This window comes from Somniosus microcephalus, chromosome 8, assembly GCF_052327205.1.
Source record: "Somniosus microcephalus isolate GS21.2 chromosome 8, FLI_Smic_1.0, whole genome shotgun sequence".
Taxonomy (NCBI): Eukaryota; Metazoa; Chordata; class Chondrichthyes; order Squaliformes; family Somniosidae; genus Somniosus; species Somniosus microcephalus.
In genome coordinates, this window is record NC_140994.1 from 219,906,964 (window position 1) to 219,930,981 (window position 24,018).

The 24,018-nt window shown below is 44.2% G+C and overlaps 1 protein-coding gene across 1 annotated transcript in view; it reads right to left on the reverse strand.

The window, feature by feature from the left end:
- Window positions 1-2,329: 2,329 nt before the first annotated feature.
- LOC147114112 (uncharacterized) overlaps window positions 2,330-24,018 on the reverse strand; it is a 115,533-nt gene continuing 93,844 nt past the window's right edge. The window contains exons 15-17 of the mRNA XM_085996188.1: window positions 11,294-11,343; window positions 7,003-7,109; window positions 2,330-5,349 (exon numbers count right to left, since the gene is read on the reverse strand). Coding sequence (XP_085852314.1) covers window positions 5,282-5,349; window positions 7,003-7,109; window positions 11,294-11,343 — 225 coding nt within the window. The 3' untranslated portion in view covers window positions 2,330-5,281. The remainder of the gene's footprint in view (window positions 5,350-7,002; window positions 7,110-11,293; window positions 11,344-24,018) is intronic.

Genomic DNA, 24,018 nt, shown 5'->3' on the forward strand with positions numbered 1-24,018 from the left:
AAAGGAAACCAGCAATTTCCAGTCAGTGATTTAGAATGTACTTGACCCACTTTGTGCAATCTGGATGTCAGCAGCTGTATAAACACTGAGTTTGTTCCTAACTCCTGAAATCATCTCAAAGGGGATGTTCCAAATTTTGATTTTAGTTTGATGCAGACATAATGGAGAATTCCTTCTCAGTTCCAGCAACCAAACTAGAAAGTTACTCTTTTGTCTGCTAAAAGCAGATTAGGGCAGCACGGTGGCATAGTGGTTAGCACTGTTGCCTCACAGCGCCAGAGACCCGGGTTCGAATCCGGCCTCGGGCGACTGTCTGTGTGGAGTTTGCACATTCTCCCCGTGTTTGCGTGGGTTTTCTCCGGGTGCTCCGGTTTCCTCCCACAGTCCAAAGATGTGCGGGTTAGGTTGATTGGCTATGATAAATTGACCCTTAGTGTTAGGGGGATTAAATACGTGGGGTTACAGGGATAGGGTGGGATATGTGTTGGTGTAGGGGTTACGGGGATCGGGTGGGATATGTGTCGGTGCAGGCTCGATGGGCCGAAATGGCCTCTATCTGCACTGTGGGGTTTCTGTGTGATATCTGTGTGATATCATATGCCTTCAAATGAATGTTTGGATTTTCAGGAGGCTGCAACCCATTCAGGTACATAATGGCCCAGAAATTCGGGTCCTAACGCGTGAGTACACATGGGGTACTCACGCGTTGGCCCAACGAAAGTGCCGGTTTTGTGCATGCACTGCGCATGCGCGGGAAACCGGCACTTCCGTTCCCCTGAAAGAAGGGGTTGACAGGTGGAACGCGTGCGCATCGAACTTACGTTTTTTTCCCGGTTTTTCCGAGAGGGTAAGTCTCCAGGAGTTGCACTTTTAAAAAGCAGGCGCAAGGCCTGCTTTTAACAAGGTAAGTGGTGAATTAATTAAAATTAAAACATTTTTTCCACAGGTTTATTATTTTTAAATACTTTAAAGAAAGGTAAGTTTATTTTTAGCCCCATTAGAAAATGTAATTAATTTTTTCAAAATTTTAAATTATTGTTTAAAATAGTTATTTCATGTAATTTATAATTATTTTTAAAATGTGATTTAAAAAAAAAATTATTTGAAGTTTTAGTGATGTTTTGGGCCTTATGGTATTTATAGGTTTGACAGCTCTTCCTGTCAAACTTATGAATGAAGCATTCCCTGCTACCATTGGCTCTCCATGGCCCAGGGAATGCATCGAACTAACTGCGCCCCTGGGATACGCAAGCACTGCGCGCCGGCAGTTGGAGGAGGCCCAGGATCAAAATCCCACATGGGCCCACAGCTCAACGGCCGGCACGCCAGGTAAGTGCAGGTCGGGGGCTTGCACCCACGGGAAGCCCCCGACCCGAATTTCTGGGCCAGTATATGTGGGTAGAACAAATGAAGGACAGAGACACGATGAGTTGCTAGTTCATGAGCTTGCTTTACTAGGCCAGAGCAAACTTAGCATGCTTATAACAAACCATGTGACAATACATTACAATAGTGAAATCCTGTTTGCTATGATTGTTCTTCAGTATGACTGTGTGTGTTACTGATGACAAAATTGGTTAAAGAAATTTAGAGACAGCAGCAAGGTTTCTGGCAGTGTTTATTCAACTTGAAACGATTGCAATCAGGTTCAGTGATACAAAGAGTGATTCCAAGATTCTAATGAAGTTGCTGTATCTCTGCCTCTTCATGATGTAAATCTGAAATGAATCCATACATTTCAGAAATTATTGCGATCTTGAGGCTGTTTAACTGCAGCCGAACTGGAAAGAATGGGGGTAATTTTAACTTGCGAGAACAGGCGGGTTTGGATTGGGTGAGAAGTTAGAATTTAAAAAATTTCAAACCCGACCCCAACCCGGTGACTTCCGGTTTTAAGAGAGGCGGGACGGGGTGGGTGGGGTGGTGTTTGGGGGGTGGAATGGCGTGCACGACCAACCTGCTCTCAGGAGGCGGGTCAGTTGGTAAAAGCTTTTAAAGAGGCTGGATGCCACCATTTTTACAGGTTTTTTATTTTTAACCCATTTCCGGCCTCGGGACACCCAACAGATAAAATGAAGCGAGAAGGGCCGGATCCATAAGATAAGTGTATTTACAGAACTGCTTGTGGATCAGGAAGAGCAGGAGGGTTCCCCCCCAGCCCAATAAGCTTACCTGCTTCCAGCTCCACGATTGCCGACTCCACCCAATCTCCCCTCCGCGATCTCCCCCTGCCTCTATGTTCTTTCTCTCTCTCTCCCTGACCACAATCTGCTCCCCCCCGACCACCATCTGCGCACCGACCATGCCTCCCCCCCCTCCCCCCCAGCGATCTCTCACCCTACGACCGTGAGCTCTACCTGCCTCCCTACCTGCTCACTGCTCCTCGGCTGCGGCCTTGTACAGCAGGTGTTCCCACCTGACAGGCAGCCAGCCTGTCAATCAGGTTGGCTGTCGGGCGGGAAACCTGCAGATAAAATGTAAAAGACTTCCTGCAGTTAATATCTGCAGGACATCTGGGAAACCCACACTTCCGAGTTTCCCGCCCAGAACTCCTGCTCTGAATGTGCCTCCCCATAAATATCGGGGCCAATGTTTTTAAAAAGTTAAAAAGTTAGTGATTGAACAGAAAGCGAGATTAGATGTAATTATATAACTGGTTTCCTTGATCTGCATCACATGGATCAAGTAATGTAAGATCAGTGTTAAAGATTTCCACAGTAAGCCAGTCGTAACCTCATTGGGCATAATTCTTTTAATACGTGTTAAAAAAACTGGCAAAATGAACTTTTTTCCACTTTCGATAGGTTCACTACATTCAAACCTTCCTGTATTGCAATATGTTTCCATTTACCAAACTCTGCATGAAGAGTTTGTTTCATATTTTCCTACACCAATGCAAAGCAAAAGTGACATGATGACTAGGTTACAGTTCTCATTGAGTACTGTGCCTTTAGCACACAGGAAGAGAATGCTGTCACTCCAGATGGTGCTCCTACATTCTGCACTGAAATGGTGGATTGACAATGAGGAATGGCTGTGTATGGAATTGTATTGGTTACAAATATAGCTGTTGCCTTGAGAAGAGTGACACTGCTGACATTTGCTTGACATTTGCCTTTGTATTGCTATAATAGTGATTTTAGTACCCGACAGTCCAATGAGGAAGGAACCATCCTTTACAATGTTGGCTGTCAGTGTAAACAAGTTCATTTGAGCAATTCCATAGAAAGAAACACAATTACAATGTTTTTTCTGTGAAGCTTGAGGCCAAATGCGTTTCGTGAGGTAAAAGCAGCTTTTCTTCATTCGTCAGAGCAAAGTACCATAGCATGAGCTGTAGTCCCTTTTGTTGAAAGCTGATGTTGATATTGAGTCTATTCTCACTCTAAGAATTAGTCTGCAGCAACAACCAGGGAATAATTTGTCTGATGACTGGCAGATGCAGTTCTGCTTTTCGCATGTTCTGATGGAAATTACATAGAATTGCTTAGAAATTACAAGATGAAAATAGGGTGTTCAGCCCAACCAGTCTGTGTTGGTGTTTATCCTTCACTTTAATCTCTGTGGTATTCTCTGATGTTTCCAAATATCTCCATTTATCTGTTAAAATATTCTCCTTTTAGAACATCTACAGAAATTCCACACAGCTTGAATTGGTGACTTTTGTCATTAGTATCGACTCAACAGACTTTAATACAAAAGCAAAATACTGCGGATGCTGGAAATCTGAAATAAAAACAGAAAATGCTGGAAATACTCAGCAGGTCAGGCAGCATCTGTGGAGAGAAGAATAGAGTTAACATTTCAGTTCGATGACCTTTGCATTGACCTGAAACATTAACTCTTTCTCTCCCCACAGATACTGCCTGACTTGCTGAGTATTCCCAGCATTTTCTGTTTTGATTTAACAGACTTTAATCTCTCTCCTGTCATTTATCAAGGAACCATGTTCAGTTATAAATCACACTCACTACTGCCTAGTACAAATCTAATGACAGTGAAATTACAATCAATGGAGGAGGTGTGGATTCTAAGACTATTTTTGATTACAAGTCATGTTCATTTAAAGTACAAATGTTTGATGATTCAGTTATGCATTTGAGACAGGCAGCCTGAGGGCAGTGTATTTTGTTGTAGCAGTGCACTATATCAAGGGAAGGACATGGATTCATGTCCATGACTTAGCAACCTGAGCTAGGTCTGTCCAAAGGAGGCTCCATCTCCACAGGGAAAAACATAAAATTTAAAAGTGAGTTAATACGCAAGACTCTTACACACCTCCCACTGACTACTTACAAAGCTGTCTTTACAGTGACATGGGAACAGGTTATGTAACCATCCTCTTGGATGGGAGAATATATAAAATGGTTAATTGAGCGAATTGAAGAGCCCAAGGTCTAGAAGAATTTTTGTACAAAAATACATTTAGCATCCACTAATTGGCTGGAATTTCCTGGATTATACTTTCGCTGATGTATATGTCCGTTTTATGCTGAATTTCCTAACGTGAATTTATGCCGAAATTGAATAAAAACCCACATAAAACAAGCAGAATCACTGTAAACAATCAGGGCCTGAGGAAATTGCAGAATATTTGCCATCTTCCTTATTTAAGTCCCTTGTATTGATATTATGAAAATGAAAGTTGTAAGCCATCAAACCATCATTTTTGTACATTAAGCACAGTTTGTGTAAAAAAAAATCAATTGTGGGAGTTTTTTAATGTAACGGACCCTGATGCCATAAAAATGCATTCAAAGATATAGAAAATATATGGCCGGTCTCAGTAAGAAGAAATAATATATTTTTTTAAAGTCGTTAAAAAAAATCACTTGTAAAACACCAGAAAGACTTCAGTTCCTGCTGTTCCTAAAAATTTGCACATAAACTTATGCATGTTCAAAACTTGGGAAAATGCAATAAACTTGTGTTTCCTGGTGTTTTGCTTGAGGGCAGAGCTATGTTAATGAGTGAAGTGAGGTTTCGGCGGAAGTAACATGGGAGTGGTGTAAACGATCAAGAAAGTTTTCATGTGGCAATGGTTTGGGGTAAAACCGACTTAAATCAGTTGCACACAAATAACCTTGGGGGGAAAAAATACTGCAACACTTAAGCCATAGTTACCCCAAACCTTTCCAGGAAATTCCAGGCCAATTGAATCTACCACTGGGGCTTAACTTTATATATAGATTGTACATTTCAGTGCACTTTCTGACCCATTCAGTACATAAATTGGCCAATAATAATTTGTTGATTGAATTAGGAGACTCAGTTCTGTTAATCACAAACATAATTTATCCACATAATTTCCTGGGAAGGTGCCAAACTTCTTGGTTCTTATGGATGTACCTACAAAAATACACATCAGTGCAATTAATATTTTATACAATACACTTTTCAATTAAAGATAGATATCTCATCAGTGGAGCACTATAATACTGTTGAAAAGTATTTAATAATTTGATGACACTGTAATAAATAATTTTCAAGAACCTCGTGGCCAATCATAATTTACAAACTTTTCACAACAGTACAAAGACTATTCATTCACTTACCTCCCCTCATAACCAACAGTGTGCTATAAAAATGCTGTAAATTAATGACCAGACGATAAATCATTTTTAAACACTGGGGCACAGTTGGCTATCCATAATTCACATTTCTCATTCTTTCCACAAGCATAAAAACAGTTCTTGTTTATGGAAGACCTAAAGAAGCTCAATGTAAAAAAATGACTAAAATGTAAGTAAACAATAAGCATTGATACCAGCCCCCCCCACCCCACTTCATATTCTTGTACAAATAATGGCAATTATGGATGGTCCCTTATTTTATTGCACTTTAAAATGATTAATCCCAGGTAGCTAAAAAGTTCTAAATAGAAAAAATGCACATGCGCGGAATTTTGAACGGCCCACGCAGCCCATTATGGAGGCCACATGAGCCAAAAAAAATAGAGGAACATTGGTCTTGAGCTGCAACGCCAGTTTAGCCCGTGTTTAGCGCAAGATGCCATCTTGGTAAAGGAGTTGAAACGCATGCTAAGAACTGCTGGCCGGAGGATCATTAGGGGTCTGATTGACAATTAAACTGCCTGCTAGTGCTTATTTAAGAGGCTGGACGGCATTTTGCCAGCTAGCGCTTCAACTGACACCATTTCCTAACAGTGACCAGCTGTTCGGCAGTAAACAAGTCGTTGCTGAGGATTTTGAGCACTACTTAAAGGCATGCTCAGCTTTCACTGTTCACCTACTGCTGGAGGTTTGAAGGGGACTTTTGAAACACATCAGGAGACTTTCTGGGACAGTTTATCAACATTTATTCTGGAAATATCGGAGTTCGAATCATGGTAATCAGCAATTAGCCCCAAAACTGTGTGCTAAAACTAAACTTTCAAACAGGCCTGTCTTATTAGCACAGCACCCACTTAGCGCCTGTTTTCACCCTTTCACCAAAATAACCTCCTTACTGTATAAATATCACATAAATCATGACAGTATGTTAAAAATCTGAACTGAAACAGAATAGGCAGAATATATGCACCTTCCATGGTGATGCAGAAGTGGCAGTTGGGGAGTCATGAGGTACCTCAGTCTCAACTTAGTGGAACAGTTGTATTTCATTCCCATTTAGGAAAATATTAGACCAATTTAATTGTTTCAATATTATGCGTGATACATTTTCACTCTTGCAGATACGCAGGGAACACACAGGAAAATGTTGATCCCATTTAAATGCTGGCCTTGCCAACAGCACCCACAACCCATGAATGAATAAAAGAAAACAGTGAGAGTATAATGAGAGGCATAGTGAAGTTGAACGGAAAGTTCCCTGGTATAAAGCATCCATGAATCAGCAGCTGCATCATATGATTCAGACTGCTCTTGTGTTGTACTGTGTAACTCATACTGCAATGAGTTAGACCTTGTGGGTTTTATTTTAATAGTGCACTGAAGAACAGGCTGCATTTAATACACTGTAAAATATATGTCAGTAACATACCCAAGTACCAACCGTCACCACATTTTTTAATAACGTTAATGAGGTCTCCTTGTCTGAGCTCCAGTTCATCATCCTTGTTGGGAGCAAAGGAATATAAAGCCAAATATCTGTAATAAAACATGAGCTTTATCATTTGTTCTGGCTTTGCAGATCATTTGGGATACAATTTTTTTTTTTAGGTCTTTCTGTGCCCCACACCATCCCCGACAGAACAGACAGACAGATTTCTCCCAGGCCTTTACTCATGCTATTCTGTAACTGTATGCTTGGAGGCACGTGACAGCAGTTCTGACATGACTCATTCTCCTACTTTCCAGTCCTTCCTGAGGAGAAGTGCTGTACACCACCCTCTGATTTTACCACGTGGAGAATTTGCAGGCTTGAACTCACATCTCTTTGGCACAGCATGCTAGAGCACTTTTACACTGTCTTGACGGTTTAATGATTAATTGTTGCATCAGAATTAAATGTATGCAATTGACAAACTCCCATACAAAGGCTGCGATTCCCGCTACCTGGCAGGTCTGGTGCAGCCGGGGTCGGTGGCGGGTCCTGACCCCGCTGCAGGCTCCAGCCCGCTGTCCACAGTGATTTTACATTGATTGGACTTGTTGAGCCTCCCCAGCGCGTTTGCTGGCCAATTGAAGGAAGCGGGTCTGATGATGTCACTAGATGATGCGTCTTCAGCCGGTTTACTTAAATGGACCATGCGCACATTTATTTTGACAGTTGTGCTGTCAGTGTTCTGCAGCATTGAGGAGCTACAAACACAGCCAAGCACTGCACAGAGGTACACGGCTGCACCCAGGCTCTCCCATGACTCCCTCCATATGCTTATGGAGGGAGTCACAGCACACAGGGAGGTCCTCTTCCCTTCCCATGGGTGGAAGAGACTTCTCCAGGAGATCAAGGCAGCCTAGTTGCACATTGCACAGGAGGGCACAAGCAGGGATGTCGTCAGGAGGACCTGGCTGCAGTGACACAAACCTTTCAATGATCTCAGTAGATCATGAAACACCACACTCAACCTCATCCTGCTGTACCACTCATCACATCCCCATCACTCTGCCTTCCCTACCCTACTCCTGCACATCCTTACTCACACCAACTTACCTTGCACCTCCACCCATCCCTCTCTATCTACATTATCACTCCCCCACCTCACTAGGCACTCCTCACAATCACCCTCATCCTAGTCCAATCATACCAACTAACAACACACAAGGGTAGGCACTTGTATGTTTTAGTCAATTTTCATGTGAAGTTTCTGTTAATGTGCTGTCAAACATTGAAATAATTATTTTCAACACTTTGTGTTCTTGGACAGATTTGTGTGCACCTTTAGAAGTGGCTTAGGTGAGTTGCAGTGAACGGTGAGACATAATGTTATCCCTGCAATGGTGATGAGTGTGAAAGGAATGGCTTGGTCATTGTAGGGATGCTTTATGGTGCTGGTGTGGGGTGGTGCCAACTTGGCACATCATGTGGCAGCCATGGTGTACAGCATCAAGTGAAGTAAATCTGGCTATGGTGAGGCCATCCCTGGCCTCCCGGGCAGCAATGTGGTCGGGTGCTGATGCCCTGTGACCTGTGCAGCATCAGTTGATTGCGGAGAAGATTGGTGTTGTTGCTGGTGCTGCTGGTGTGCCTGGTGCTGCTGGTGTTGGGGCTGATTGTGGTGGGATTCTGCAGACCAAGATGAGATAGTTTCAAGGGCAACGATGCTGATGGAATAAATGGCAGGTGAAGTAGCGATGACAGAAGCGATCTGTCAATGGCGAGAGAGGTTGTTCCAATGAGGTGACACTGGATACTGAGTTTACTCCAAACACTTGCAAACTGCATAAAGCTCAATCTGTCTTCCAAATGCAGTAAGCAACAGCTTCTGAGCTTGGAAAGTGAACAGCTATGAGATGGGAGCTTTTATAGCACATTTTCAGCTGTCAAGTAAAGAGATGATTTCATGGTAACACAACTCCCGATCTGTTTACCTGACGTGATTCCCGAGCAGCGTGGAACCCATGGGCGACCTCGTAAAATTTAAAGGTGAGCTCAAAATACTTTTTAAATGGCTCTTAACAAGGTCATATTGACCTAAATTGTCTCCCCCACCCTGCATGTCAGGTCTGTTTAGCATTGACAGACTCAACATCTGGGAAAGTAGCATGGTGGCGGGTTGACACCGGGTTCCCTACCCGCTGTCAAAAAAAAAAATTCTCACCCGACCCACCACCAAATGCGCCCGCTGACCCCCCGAAAAATTATCCCCAAAAGAGTATCCTGAATATCCATGGCTTTATTTATGAGGCTACAGCAAGGTCCAAAAGTGTAATAACTAAAACCAGCAGAAAGTGTCTCTGTGAGTATGACTGGTCACTTTACTGCCTGTAGGTTGTGAAAATCACATGTGAAAAGGGTTTTTGTCATACACAGCAGTGTGTGATGTCCCAAGACCTAAAGAGGTGACACAATCCTATAAGGTTTGGGCAACTAGAGATTAAACAAAGGGATTCACTAGTGATGACGTGTTCCAGACATTTCTTCACTCATGTGAAAGATCCCTACAATCGGTGTTCTTGATTCATAAGCCCTTTCAGTGTTAGGAGTGAATCGCTGTACTGTTAGTCAGAATCACTGTTCATATGTTCCCTTTGGTTTTTCCATCTATTATAACATTCTACAAGTGAATATTGTTTTGATCTCTTTGCTCCATTGAGAACTTGTTTCTTTTATTGCTCCTTTATCCTATGCATAATTTCCTTGGCTAAAAGAGCAGGGAGGTGACATACTCTCACACCCATACCAAGGCCTCTCCTTATCTGGCATGAAAGTACCTCCCACTCCCTCTAAATTTTCTTTCCTGCCTGTGGGAAATTGTCTGGGCTGTGCCAATTGTCTCTTCTGTCTCATTGTCCAACTGGAATCAGTTACTTGCTGTGAGGGGGCACTGTAGAACTAAACCCATATTTTACGATCTGTGGCAGTTTACATGAGTCTCACCATCAGGGTGTCTCAAAAAATCAGTTACAAAAAATGTTTAACATGCAATGTTTTCATGAAAAAGTATTTGCCACATCATTTGTTCAAAAACACCCAACATAATCACATTACTCATGCATGAAATCATCAGCACTATAATGATGCAGTTCTGGCTTGTTTCCCTGTCCAAATAAATAACAGTTTGTCAAACATTTCTTCAGTGCGCTTTCTTAGCAACAACTTAAGAGTCAGATAGAGCTGATGATTTCATTTGGGAGTATAGGTTTGGAAAAGTTGCATGGCTAGACTTGGAATAGATCTGAATTAACAACCACAGTCAGTGCTGATGCATTCCCGTGTTTATGATTATATGCCCGCTAATGATAACTCAGTACCCTGACAGTTAGTTTCATTAACTCCTTCAAGCCAGTACCCATTACAAAATAATTAGCATTCCACATGTAAATTAATTTTAATAAACAAAAATGGATGGAACAAAATAAAAAGAGATTCATCTTAATCTTAATTGTTTGTAAAGTAATTTGTTTCAAAGGAGGTCGTAATATCTGTAGTGAGCTTCACTTTTCAACTAAATATTAAACAATAAGAGAAAAATTGGCTGTGTACAGAGTTGCCCAGATAGCTTGGGAGAAGCACTAAGTTGAATGATTTAGAACTGGAAGAGATGAGTTTGAATTCCAGTTCTCATAGAATCATACAGAATAGAAGTAGACAATTCGGCCCACAGTTCCTGTGCCGGCTCTTTGAAAGAGCTATCTAATTAGTCCCACTCCCTTGCTCTTTCCCCATAGCCCTGAATGTCTTGACTGACATTCACATTGAAGTTTATCCTTCAAACCAGGTTTTGGCCATTTTGGTATGACCATCAGGGGAGGTAGTGAAAATTACTCAGAACTGGGGTCCTTTTCCCTACACTGGTGTTTCAACCAACATTTGCCTAGATGTCTGCAGGCTGGCCGATCTTACCTTCCCAACCAAGGAGGACAGCATTGATACATGGATGAGAGAAATATTCCCCAACCTCTCCCCAGAAAAGGCGCATTGTGACCTGGTCAGCCTATTAAACATTCTAATCATAGTCAGCTGTTTATGCATGATATAAGGTTAGTATATTTTCAGGTTTTTTTTCCTTTTCCCGCACAAAAATATTTGAAGCATGAAACAAATTAAGAGTTTTATTAAGCCACGTTGTTCTTAAAATTCTTGAGGTACAATTAATTGGGTGTTCATGTAGATTGCTCAGTGTGTTTGGTGCACTCGGTGTGATTTCCTGAGGAAATTAAGTACTTACATTTCTTCACCAGACTGAATGTTCTCATAATTCACACTTCTTTGCTGAAGCTGTAGAAAAAACATATGATCCTTTAACACCCCTGCAGGACAGCGCAAAATGAGCAGACAGTTGTGGGCTGATTTTAATTAGCAACCACATCTATCGCAGGAAAAATAGAATGTTTTCATACCAGTGTTTTACTAATATATTTTCAAAAAATATAATTCAATACGACTGCAGTTGTGTACATCACTGTGGGAGCCATCAGTGTACGTGTCAGAGAGCCTCAGGGTTTTCATAATCCCTCGAGATCTCAGTGAGAGAATGGACGGATTGCAGGAATCTCATAAATATTTCAAATTCTCTGTCAAAATGAAAGATGTCAAATGGCAGCAGTGTAGGCCAAGTGACCCATAATTTACCGGCATTTGACTCACCAAAACCTATAACCATTTTTAACATGTTGAAACCTTTTATTTTATGCGCCTGCACCAAGTCTCAGGGGAAGCCAAATGCTCGGGTTTCTATGTCTGCCAAGCTGTAGTGAATTATGACCCCGAATAGCAAAGTGCTGCCATTGTGTATTCAGCAGAGTTGTGAAATTTCATTCTCATTTAAAGGGAAAGCACATTCTACTGAATTGTCACATAATTCTTAACATTTATAATGGAAATCATTTGCACATTTATTGGTGTCGCTCACACATCCTTTGCTGGCATTCAAGTGGTTCATTAGAGGCAACCTGCAAATTAAAATTTGTATACAACTTCACCTAATATGGCATCATCTAGTTCCACTCCAGTGATTGTGAATGGGAATAATGGGCTGTGGGCAGAGTTTCCCAATCAGGGTATGCACGTCACATGCTGTGGTCTTTCGCAGTCCAATTTGACACAGGGGCCTGAAACAGGCCTTGAGCTCCCGATTTGCATATGCAATGAGTCTAACGCCAGTTTCAGGAGCATGTCCTGGACACCTACTGAGCACCCCTAACCAATATGGCGGACGGAACAGAATGATCACGCGCATGTCGCCTGTAAAACGGATGCAGTGCGATCCAATTGCTAGGCCATAGAGTTTTTGTACTAAAATGTTTGTGACAATTAAATGATCTATTTTTCAAAATTGAAAATGGTTACTGGATGAAGGCAAGGCCAGGCTGGGGTACGATGCCTTCAAGGTCAAAGATGCTGATTATACAAAAGCAGGATTGCTGGCACCTGTGGCACCATACCGCAGCGCAATATAATCAGGAGACGAGAGAGGGCAGATGCTATGATGGCTTCATGTGAATGATTTAATGGTGTCATGTTTGTAAAAGCAATAAAGTTTTCTTAATTCCATAAACCCAACTAAACTCTTTCATTTTTCGTGGGATATGTGGAACACTCTTTGTTCCAGTCCTACTCTGGTCCCCTTCCTCACCTCTTTTTCCGGTACATTGATGACTGTATCGGTGCCGTTTTCTGCTCTCGCCCTGAACTAGAAAATTTCAGTCACTTTGCTTCCAATTTCCATCCTTCCCTCACCTTCACAAGGTCCATCTCTGACTCTTCCCTTCCCTTCGTCGACTTCTCTGTCTCCATCTCTGGGGATAGGCTATTGACAAACATTCACTATAAGCCCACTGACTCCCACAGCTACCTGGACTACACTTCCTCCAACCTCGCTTCCTGCAAGGACTCTATTCCATTCTCCCAGTTTCTCTGTCTCCGCCGCATCTACGCTGATGATGCCACCTTCCATACTAGTGCTTCTGATATGTCTTCCTTCTTCCTCAACCGAGGATTCCCCTCTACTATGGTTGACACGGCCCTTGACCGTGTCCATTCTATTTCCCACACTTCTGCTCTCACCCCTTTCCCTTCCTCGCGGAACCACGATAGGGTTCCCCTTGTCCTCACCTTTCACCCCACCAGCCTCCACATTTATCAGATCATCCTCTGCCATTTCCGCCACCTCCAGCGTGATCCCACCACCAAACCCATCTTCCCCTCACCTCCTCTTTCAGCATTCCAAAGGGACCGCTCCCTCCGCGACACCCTGGTCCACTCGTCTAACACCCACAACACCCCTTCCCCTTCCCATGGCACCTTCCCGTGCAAGCACAGGAGATGCAACACTTGCTCTTTTATCTCCTCCCTTTCCACTATCCAGGGCCCCAAACACTCCTTCCAGATGAAACCGCGATTTACTTGTACTTCTTGCAATTTAGTATACTGTATTCGCTGCTCACGATGCGGTCTCCTCTACACTGGGGAGACCAAACGCAGGTTGGGTGACCGCTTTGTGGAACACCTCCGTTCAGTCCGTATGGGTGATCCCGAGCTTCCGGTCGCCTGTCACTTTAATTCTCCGCTCCACTCCCACTCTGACCTCTTCGTCCTCGACCTCTTACACTGTTCCAATGAAGCTCAACGTAAGCTCGAGGAACAACACCTCATCTTTCGATTAGGCAGTTTTACAGCGTTTTGGACTCAACATCAAGTTCAACAATTTCAGACCATAACCTCGGCCCCAAATTCTTTTTTTTCTCTCACATGACAGCTGTTGATGATTCTGCCATTGCCATTTACACTTCATCTAGAGTCATCTTTTGTTTCTTAACTTGTCCCATTACCATCTCTTTTTGCCTTGCACCATCATCCCATTTGTCTTTTAACCTCTCCTGCCTTCCATCCTATCACAGACCTTCCCTTTTGTTCTTTTCTCCCCTCCCCCCTCTCCCTGCCCCTACACTTGCTTAAACACCTGTTACATCTCCAACTTTTTCCAGTTCTGACAAAGGGTCATCAACCTGAAACATTAACTCTGTTTCTCTCTCTACAGATACTGACCTGCTGAGTATTTCCAGCATTTTCTGTTTCTATTTCAGATTTTCAGCATTCGTACTTTGCTATCGTAAGCTCTTTCATTCCTCAACACATAAAATATAATAATCAGTTTACTGACAGTTGGCATCAGCTTTCAGAGTTATGATCACTTCTATGTAGAAAGTACCTTTTTGGCTCTTAAATTTTTTTCTGTTTTTATACTTAGATTAAATTGTTGAATTAAATATTCAACAGTCTGTGTGGTACAAAGATTTACAAATTGTCTCATTTTTATCTGCAGTTTATAGTAATCTAACGTCATCCAAACATAACATTTCTTGGCATAACTGCATTTATCATGATTGGACTGCAGCACAGTGCACATTGACTTTATTTTGCTTGAACTTGTGTAGAGAATGGTTCAGTGTTGTGCGATTTGTAGACACAAGTTCAATGTCAATGCATTAACTGAATACTGAGTGGAATGTAACACTGTAAAACCCACCCGAAGAATTAGAATATGTAACAACAGCTCATAAACACAGTACTGGAGTGTTAGGAGGGAAGAAGACTCAGAGGTACTCCAAAATGTCAATAAAAACTTATCTGATCTAAAAACGTATTTGTAATGTACAAGTCCTATCGTCCCCTGTGTAATCTCATTGAGAAGTGCATGGAAATCAATAGTTCATTTCCATTCTCACATTCATAGTACCCTGTACTACAAATTTGTGTTTGCTTGATGATGTTCCTTGTGGCAGCATGGCTCTCACTGTAGACCAGCTCTGCAGTTGTGCATCGGTTGCTGACAGGAGTCATATACAGTATATATATATATGAGTAAAGGCGTCTTACTGCAATTATATAGGGTCCTGGTGAGACCACACCTGGAGTATTGTGTACAGTTTTGGTCTCCTTACTTAAGGAAGGATATTCTTGCCATATAGGGAGTGAAACAAAAGTTCACCAGACTGGTTCCTGGGATGGGGGGATTGTCCTATGAGGAGAGATTGAGTAGACTATGTCTATATTCGCTGGAATTTAGAATGATGAGAAGTGATCTCATTGAAACATACAAAATTCCTACAGGGCTTGACAGGGTAGATATTTCCCCTGGCTGGGGAGTCTAGAACCAGGGGTCACAGTCTCAGAATAAGGGATCAGCCATTTAGGACTGAGTTGAGGAAAAATTTCTTTCCTCAGAGGGTTGTGAATCTTTGGAATTCTCTACCCTAGAGGGCTGTGGAGGCTCAGTCGTTGAGTATATTCAAGGCAGAGATCAATAGATTTTTGAATATTAAGGGAATCAAGGGATATGGGGATAGTGTAGGAAAGTGGAGATGAGGTAGAAGATCAGCCATGATCTTACTGAATGGTAGAGCAGGCTCGATGGGCCAAATGGCCTACTCCTGCTCCTATGTTCTTATGTCATAAGCCATGTCCAGAGGGGATAGCTCTTGTCACCCAATAGCTAGCCTGTAACTTGGCAGCCTGGTTAGAATAAGAATCATAGAATCATAGAAAGTTACAGCACGGAAGGAGGCCATTTCAGCCCATCGTGTCCGCACTGGCCAACAAAGAGCTATCCAGCCGAATCCCACTTCCCAGCTCTTGGTCCGTAGCCCTGCAGGTTAGAGCATCCCAAGTGCACATCCAAGTACTTTTTAAATGTGGTTAGGGTTCCTGCCTCTACCACCCTTTCAGGCAGTGAGTTCCAGACCCCACAACCCTCTGGGTGAAGAAATTTCCCCTCAAATCCCCTCTAAACCTTCCCCTAATTACTTTAAATCTGTGCCCCCTGGTTTTTGACCCCTCTGTTGAGGGAAATAATTCCTTTCTATCCACTTTATCTATGCCCCTCATAATTTTATACACCTCAATAAGGTCTCCCCTCAGCCTCCTCTGTTCCAAGGAAAACAGACCCAGCCTAACCAGTCTTTCCTCATAGCTAAGAATCTCTACTCTCGGCAACATCCTTGTAAATCTCCTCTGTACCCTCTCTAGACTAGTGTTTTATACAGTTCAAGCATAACCCCCCCTGCTCTTGTATTCTATGCCACAGCTAATAAAGGCAAGCATTCCGTATGCCTTCTTAACCACCTTATCTACTTGGCTGCTACCTTCAGGGATCTGTGGACATGCACTCCAAGGTCCCTTTGTTCCTCTACACTACTCAATGTCCTATCATTTAATGTGTATTCCCTTTCCTTTTTAGCCCTCCCAAAATGCATTACTTCACACTTCTCCGGATTGAATTCTGTTTGCCACTGTTCTGCCCACCTGACCAATTTATTGATATCTTCCTGTAGTCTACAGCTTCCTTCTTCAGTACCAACAACACAGCCGATTTTAGTATCATCTGCAAACTTCTTAATCATACCCCCTATATTCAAGTCAAGATTGTTGATATATACCACAAAAAGCAAGGGACCTAGTACTGAGCCCTGCAAAACCCCACTGGAAACAGCCTTCCATTCACAAAAACTTCCATCAACCATTACCCTCTGCTTCCTGTCTCTAAGCCAGTTTTGAATCCAACTTGAAAGCAGCACCAGGGGCTGGGGCAGGATGACAGCTACCAGGATAGTCCCCTGCCTGTGATCACAAAATGCTGGACCTTGAGGGAGTGGAATCCCTTTCGATTAATAAAGATGCCAGGCTGGTGATAGGGAGCATGCAAGTCATTTGGTATGCATTCTATTGCAACTTGCTCCATGTGGAAGCCTGCCATGTGGACAAAACCTAGTGCTCTCTTGTCCTGCTTTGCTCTGTCTATAGGGAAGGAGATGTAGGTGTTCCTTGTGGCATAGAGAGCCTCGGTGACCTCCCTGATACACGAGTGTACTGCGAACTGTGGGATATCATTGATGTTACCTGTTACAGCCTAAAAGGCACCCATGGCATAAAAGTTGAGGGCTACGGTGACCTTGATAGTCACAGACAGTGATGTCCATGGTTTGGTGCGAGGCTCAAGTTGTGGCTGCAGCAGGTGACATAGCTCAGTGACAGACTCCTTGGTGAAGCGAAGGCACTCGAGACATTGCTCCTGAATAAAGCTATGAAAAGTGCTCCATGAATACCCGCTGTGGATATGGCCTCCTGTGCAGTGCTCTCCACCTCCTCCTCCCTCTTCTGGCAGCTGCTCCTGCTCTGTGGTGTCTTCCTTTCTAATCACCCTCATCCTCCAGCACCGAAGGCAGCCCCATGAGACCACATATGTCTGCAAGTAAACTATTTCTGAGGCAACCAACAACAGTGCAAGACCAGCAAAATCTTTCTCTGTTTACACAAAGTGAACTTCCAAGTGAGAAAACACACCAGAAAACGCCCAGAAGTCAAGCAGCTGCCTGAAGTGATAAACCAGCTACTACCTGCTCCAATATGGGGGGTGGCGCTCTTCCAGCCAGAAATGTGCACAAGCTTCCTGCCCGCCTTATTGGGAGACCAGTTAGCGCCTGAAAAACCGGTGCTGTGCAACTAAATTTCTAGGCCGATAAGTTTGGTATATGGTTTAGACGTGCATGGTAACAACATGAGTAAACCTCTACTTTCATATTGGTGTATCCACAAAGTGTACACTGGTTATAAGCACACCAACAGCTTTTATTCAGATGTTGAAATACAGTCCTCATGCACTTTAACACATAAACATTTGTTAGCACAAGACTCATTATGAAAATGTGTTTACTGACAGTTTGATGTATTGCCAACACAAAGACTAGCCTGTCTATGAGTAATTAAGAGCAAACACCAATCTGAAACCTTTGCAATTGCCATATAAATCACTCACAGCTATCATGCCAAAGATAAGCTACAACAGTGAGGTTGTTGCTGTACGTCATTTATTTACTGTGACATTAGTCAATGCTGGATGGGGAAACATGCATGTCCTGTGCTATACTGATCTGAATAAATTTAAGACTAAAATCATCAGAAGGATGAAAAGCTCACTGCGGCCTCAGGTAACCAGGGATTGTTCCAGATTATTTCCTACGTTTAGTTTAGGCATAGGAAAAACCTGTTTCTGCTTTATTGCAGCACCAATTCTGCTGTTTTCTTGAAAGAGAAATTATCAGGTGATATTTCCTTTAGACAAGCAGGCGAGTGGATTCATAGAATCATAGAATGGTTACAGCACAGAAGAAGGCCATTCGGCCCTTCGAGCCTGTGCCAGCTCTCTGCAAGAGCACTTCAGCTAGTCCCACTCCCCCGCCCTTTCCCCGTAGCCCTGCAATTTTTTTTCCTTCAGGTACTTATCCAACTCCCTTTTGAAAGCCGTGATTGAGTCTGGTTCCACCACCCTTCAGGCAGTGCATTCCAGATCCTAACCACTCGCTGCATAAAAAAGTTTTTCCTCATGTCGCCTTTGGTTCTTCTGCTAATCACCTTAAATCTGTGTCCTCTGGTTCTTGACCCTTCTGCCAATGGGAACAGTTTCTCTCTATCTACTCTGTCTAGACCCCTCATGATTTTGAATACCTCTATCAAATCTCCTCTCAATCTTCTTTGCTCTAAGGAGAACAAACTCAGCTTCTCCAGTCTATCCACGTAACTGAAGTCCCTCATCCCAGGAATTCATTTAAAGTTGTTGGCATACCATTCTAAAACTCAGTTGATGCCGAGTATGCTGCATCACAGGACTGGGTAAATTATTTAACTGGGAAAGGACTTAACCAGGCTTCTTACTGGTTCCATTCTCATTTGTTTGCAGCTCACTGTTTCTATTTAAATGGGACTAGGTGCCAAACTGACTCTGGCTCCTTAATTCCCGGCACTGGCGGATGGCTAGAACGCTCCGCAGGTTGTCCACCCAAAAATTCGAATTTACCCCAGCGTTTGAAAAAATATATTCAACAAAAAAAGCAATGAAAATAGATAGGCAAACTTCCCCCAAAGATGTTAAAACATTATTGTAATTTCAAACCACTCCTAGTGGTTCAAGGTATAGTTTTGCACTGAAAAAAACTGAATTTGAATTAAGAAATGTAAAAAATATAAGTGCCACATTTTGGGATTTATGACTATTTAGGCATGGAAGGATTGATATAAAAAGTATTAAGTTAAATTTATTTCACGGAATAAAATTCAACTAACAGCCATGTGCTGGGGATGCTGATTAGAATTCGGGTGTAGCAGATTACTAGAAACAATGGAAGTTCATTAAAAACAGCCCAGTAAGCATTCATACATGAGATTTTTGAATGACCCTATTCATTTGAGTTCAGCAGGGACGGTTGCCAGGAGCCCAAGCCTAAAAGAGTGGTTGTCAGATTTGATTGGCAGTTCAACAGGCATATCCCTGGATACACTGGGAGAGGGTCAGAGGTAAATTCCTTGGCTTCCTGTCTAGTGAAGGAATAAAAGAACAAACACTGTTGACGTGAACTGACAAGGAAGCCAGACCTAAATCAAGAAAGCTCTCTCCTTAAGCTCAGGGCTGACCAGTTTCAGAGTCTACTGGTCAGAAGCACTCATTAAGCCAACTAACACGGGCGTTGTAGTGTACTTTGTTATTTTCTATGTATGTGAAGTGTTATGAAAATAAATTGAAATAGGGTGAGAGTTACTATAAGATGTTACTCTGTTCATTCACATATTGCTTGTAAAATAAATCAGCCAGTTCATTTATAATTGGTCTCATCACATTGAAGTGTTCATCAGACTGCCTTTTGGAACATTAGAGTGTGCATGGTGACACATGGGGATTACAGTATCCAGTTCATACAACAAGGGGTTTCATTGTTTTGATCCCAACTCACATTATTGTGGGACTAGATACTGGGCAGTAAAGATAAACTCCTGAATTATTTATTTGCCTTTTCTATTGTGGAAGCATTGTCAGATATCAAAATGTATTGTTGAAAATGTAACTCTCGCTACTGAATAATGAAACGAGGTTGCCTACAAGTCCTTAAACTCACATGATATAATTATGTTGATGAGGTTGTGAGCCCACAGGTAAAATACGCTTCAACACCATGAATTAAAGGTGGCAGCAGTTTGATACTTGCTGTCAAACTCTACTTACTGAACAATATAGATACAGTGAAGGGAATCTTTGGCATAGTGACAAACGTTATTGCAATGGTTAAACCAGTTACAGTACAGAAGAAGAGTACTCTAATTTTAGAGCATTCTGGCACCACCACATCAATAAATGGGACAATAGAACACTCAGAAAATGAGGGAGCGACAAAGGAGATGGCAGTCCAGAAAAAAGACTTTGGCTAATGGTACCAAAAATAAAAATATCAAAAGCATTGCATTGAAGTTAGAGCCTGAATCATGTTTTTACAGGCTGGTCTCCAGAACATTCTTTCAAATTAACATAATAGTTAGAAAGAGTGAACTTGCACTTATACAGCACCTTATTATGTCTTTCAAGTAAACTGTACAGTGTTATGTGGTAAGTGCAAAAGCCATTTATGAACATGATAAGAAAAGCACTGAATTAACACTGTGCAATGTTAAATACCAACACCCTGATGGATTGTACCCCATCTAATCACAAACTAAAACTAGAGATTGACATAAAAATATAGATACATAGCCTCAGATTTTTGGTACACATACATAATACATGACTACATGATACTTATGAACATCATGGTAAATGTCTTAGGGGGAAAAATTCAGCTGGTTTGCGCCTCCCGTTAGCGCCTTAAAAGGGCGGTAAGTGGGGCGCAAAGCAACTAGCGCCCGGGCGCGGCGATATCTGCACCTCTCGCAAAATTGACCGGACATTTTGCGGCGGTGCTAAACAATACCGCCCGATCTCCTGCGCACGCAGATCTTGACGTCATTCGAGAGTGCAACGCCCTTGTGACGCCCCGGGACGGAAATTGAGTGGCGCCCCCCTCCTTTCCGCCTGGCGCAACCAGCGACAGGTAGACTGGAACGCTTCCCAGTCACTGTGGGGCTGGGGGGGCGCTATTTAAAGGGGGCCTCTTCCTGGCTTTTGTGTGGTAGCCATTTCTGCACCAGTCGTTCTGAGAGAGAGAGAGAGATTTTGAGAGAGACAAAGAGAGAGAGAGAGACTTCTGCATTGAGTCAACGCTGTCTGAGGTAGTTTTGGCTTCTGACCATAACTTTGCAGGTACTTTGGTTTTTGACCTTCATAACTTTGATTGCCTAGATACTATGGGGGCTGCAATGAATGGGGACGTCGTCCTTCTCCATCACATTCAGAGGGCACAGAGATGCAGAGAGAGAGTGGCAATCATGGCCAGATGGAGGAGGGCCAACAGGCCTCTGTACAGGAGACCTTACCCTCCCAGGGTTTTTCGCCAACAGTTCTCCTATATTAATATGTCTGAGGAGCAGTGTTTGCGAAGGCTGCGTTTCAGCAAGGAGGTGGTCACTGAGCTCTGCCACCTGCTTCAGCCAGATCTGCAGCCTCAACTGAGCAGCAGGATGTCTCTGTCGGTGGCAGTGAAGATAACAGTGGCTCTCAACTTTTATGCCACCAGCATATTTCAATCAGCTACTGGGGACATCGCCAATATCTCCCAGTTCGCGGTGCATTGCTGCATCCGTCAGGTCACAAATGCCCTCTTTGAAAGGAGACGAGAGTACATCTCTTTCCCCATGACCCCGGACAAGCAGCAAGAACGCGCAATGGGCTTTGCGATGATAGCGGGCTTCCCCATGGTGCAGGGCACCATTGACTGCACGCATGTGGCTTTGCGTGCGCCGCAAGAGAATGCAGAGGATTTCCGCAACTGAAAGGGCTTCCATTCCTCAAATGTTCAGTTGGTCTGTGACCACAGACAGCTGATACTCGCTGTCAATGCCCGCTTTCCTGGCAGCAGCCACGATGCCTTCATCCTGCGCCAGACATCTGTGGCAGACCTTTTCCAGGCACCGCATTACCCAGGTGGTTGGCTTCTCGGAGACAAGGGATATCCTCTGTGCACCTGACTGATGACACCGCTCCGTATGCCCAACACCCCTGCTGAGCTGCGATACAACGAGAGCCATCAAGCTACCAGGAACATCGTTGAGCACACAATCGGCGTGCTCAAGCAACGGTTCCACTGTCTGGACTATTCTGGAGGAGCCCTTCAGTACTCGCCTCCCACTTCGTTGTTGTGTGCTGCATGCTGCATAACCTTGCAATCCTCAGGACCCAGCCAATGCCACCAGGCATTGGAGCACCAGCAGAGGAGGAGGAGGAAGAGGAGGAGGAAGATGAGGAGGATGGTCATCAGCAGCACCAAGGCGGGAGGGAGGCACACAATGTACAAAGTGGAAGGGCCGTCCGTCAAAGGCTCATAGCAAGTCGCTTCTAGGCCCCTTCTGAGGAAATGGCTTCTGCCATTCAAACAACCTGAATGAAACCATCCCGCAACCCCTAAGCCGGTCAAGGCAACAATGATTGCAAAGACCAAACATGTACATTTTGAATACAGAAACTTATTTATTTTACAAACTCTGTGGGGGAGAAATTCAGTATCGCCACGTTTGGGGCGTAATACTCGAGCAGGCGCGAAATTTAGCGCCCGGCGCAAATTATCGCCACCTACTGCTAAATTGACCTGCTTCGCCCCAGGAGGTGCTTGGAGCGCTAAAACAGGCGCTAAGCCGGAGAAGCGAGGCGCTACTACTGAGGGCGGGCGCAGCGCAGGTGCGGCCAGTTAGTGATTGCACGCAAACACGCTGGCGCCGGTCAGCTCTTAAAGGGGAGGTTCGATCTTGGATTGCAGCCACACCCTGCGCATCGGAGCCCTGATTCTCGACCTGGACAGACCTGCTGCCACATTCTAATGCCTAGGACCATGGAGAGGGCCAGGGAGCGAGCGCAGCGGTTCAGTGAGGGGGCCTTGCTGGTTCTGGTTGGCGCGGTGGAGCGCAGGCGATCTATCCTGTTCCCGGACAGTGGCAGGAGGCTGCTGCCCAACGACTATCGCAAAGCTTGGAGGGAGGTGGCTCACAGAGTGACCTCCAGCAGCATGGTGCCTAGGACCCCTGTGCAATGCAGGAAGAAGTTCAACGACCTCACTCGGGTCATCAGGGTGAGTACCCTTTTCAGTATCCTCTTCATCCCTGCATGTCCACCTCACTTTATGGCCAAAGGGTCCTGAAAGCCCCAATGCCCAGCCCTCATCCAACACCTATGGGCCTTTCATGAAACTCACATGCACATTCAGCATGTTAAACACTGTAAGGGCTATTCCACCATGGGAGGCAGTGCAGCCAAGATCAGGGCTTCACACTGTAAGGGCTATTCAACCATGGGAGGCAGTGCAGCCAAGATCAGGGCTTCACACTGTACTCAGAGCCCAACCTTTCTCTTGCAGGGCAAGCTGGCCCATAACAGGAGGCAGCAGCAACGGACCGGGGGAGGCCGGCCTCACCTTCAAGCCCTCACAGGTCTGGAGCAGCGAGTCCAGTGGATTATGGCAGGCCGGATGATTGGCCCCGTCGCCACTGGAGATGCCGACCCCGTTCTGGACAGCAATGGTAAGGTGATCACCTTTTTGACCTCTCTCCTTCCACTTGTGCCTCACACCAGCATCCTTTGCCACTACCGAACCAATACAGTGCATTGCAGCACTCATGCCTCCCTCGCTGCCGCCCTGCCCTCACGCTAAAGCCACTCTTGTACCTCCCTGCTTTCAGATGCTGATTCGCCAGGTGAGGAGGCGGGCCCTCAAGCTGCCACTGTGAGTGACTCTGAAGGCGACGACGAGGAGGAAGCCGGACCATCAGTGCAAACCTCAGCCTAGGCAGCCCATGGCCATAATGGGGACACGTCTTCCCTGGAGGGGAGCAGGGGGGAATGGTCTGAGGAGGGTGAAGCTCCGGGGCCCAGCGGGCTGCAGCAACGTGGGGGGGGGGTAAGGAAGCTCGGCGGCCTTCTCCCCAGAGGGAGAGTCTGGCCTCGAGTCCTGCTACAGTGAGCGCAGAAGAGGTGTGGCTCCTCCCTGA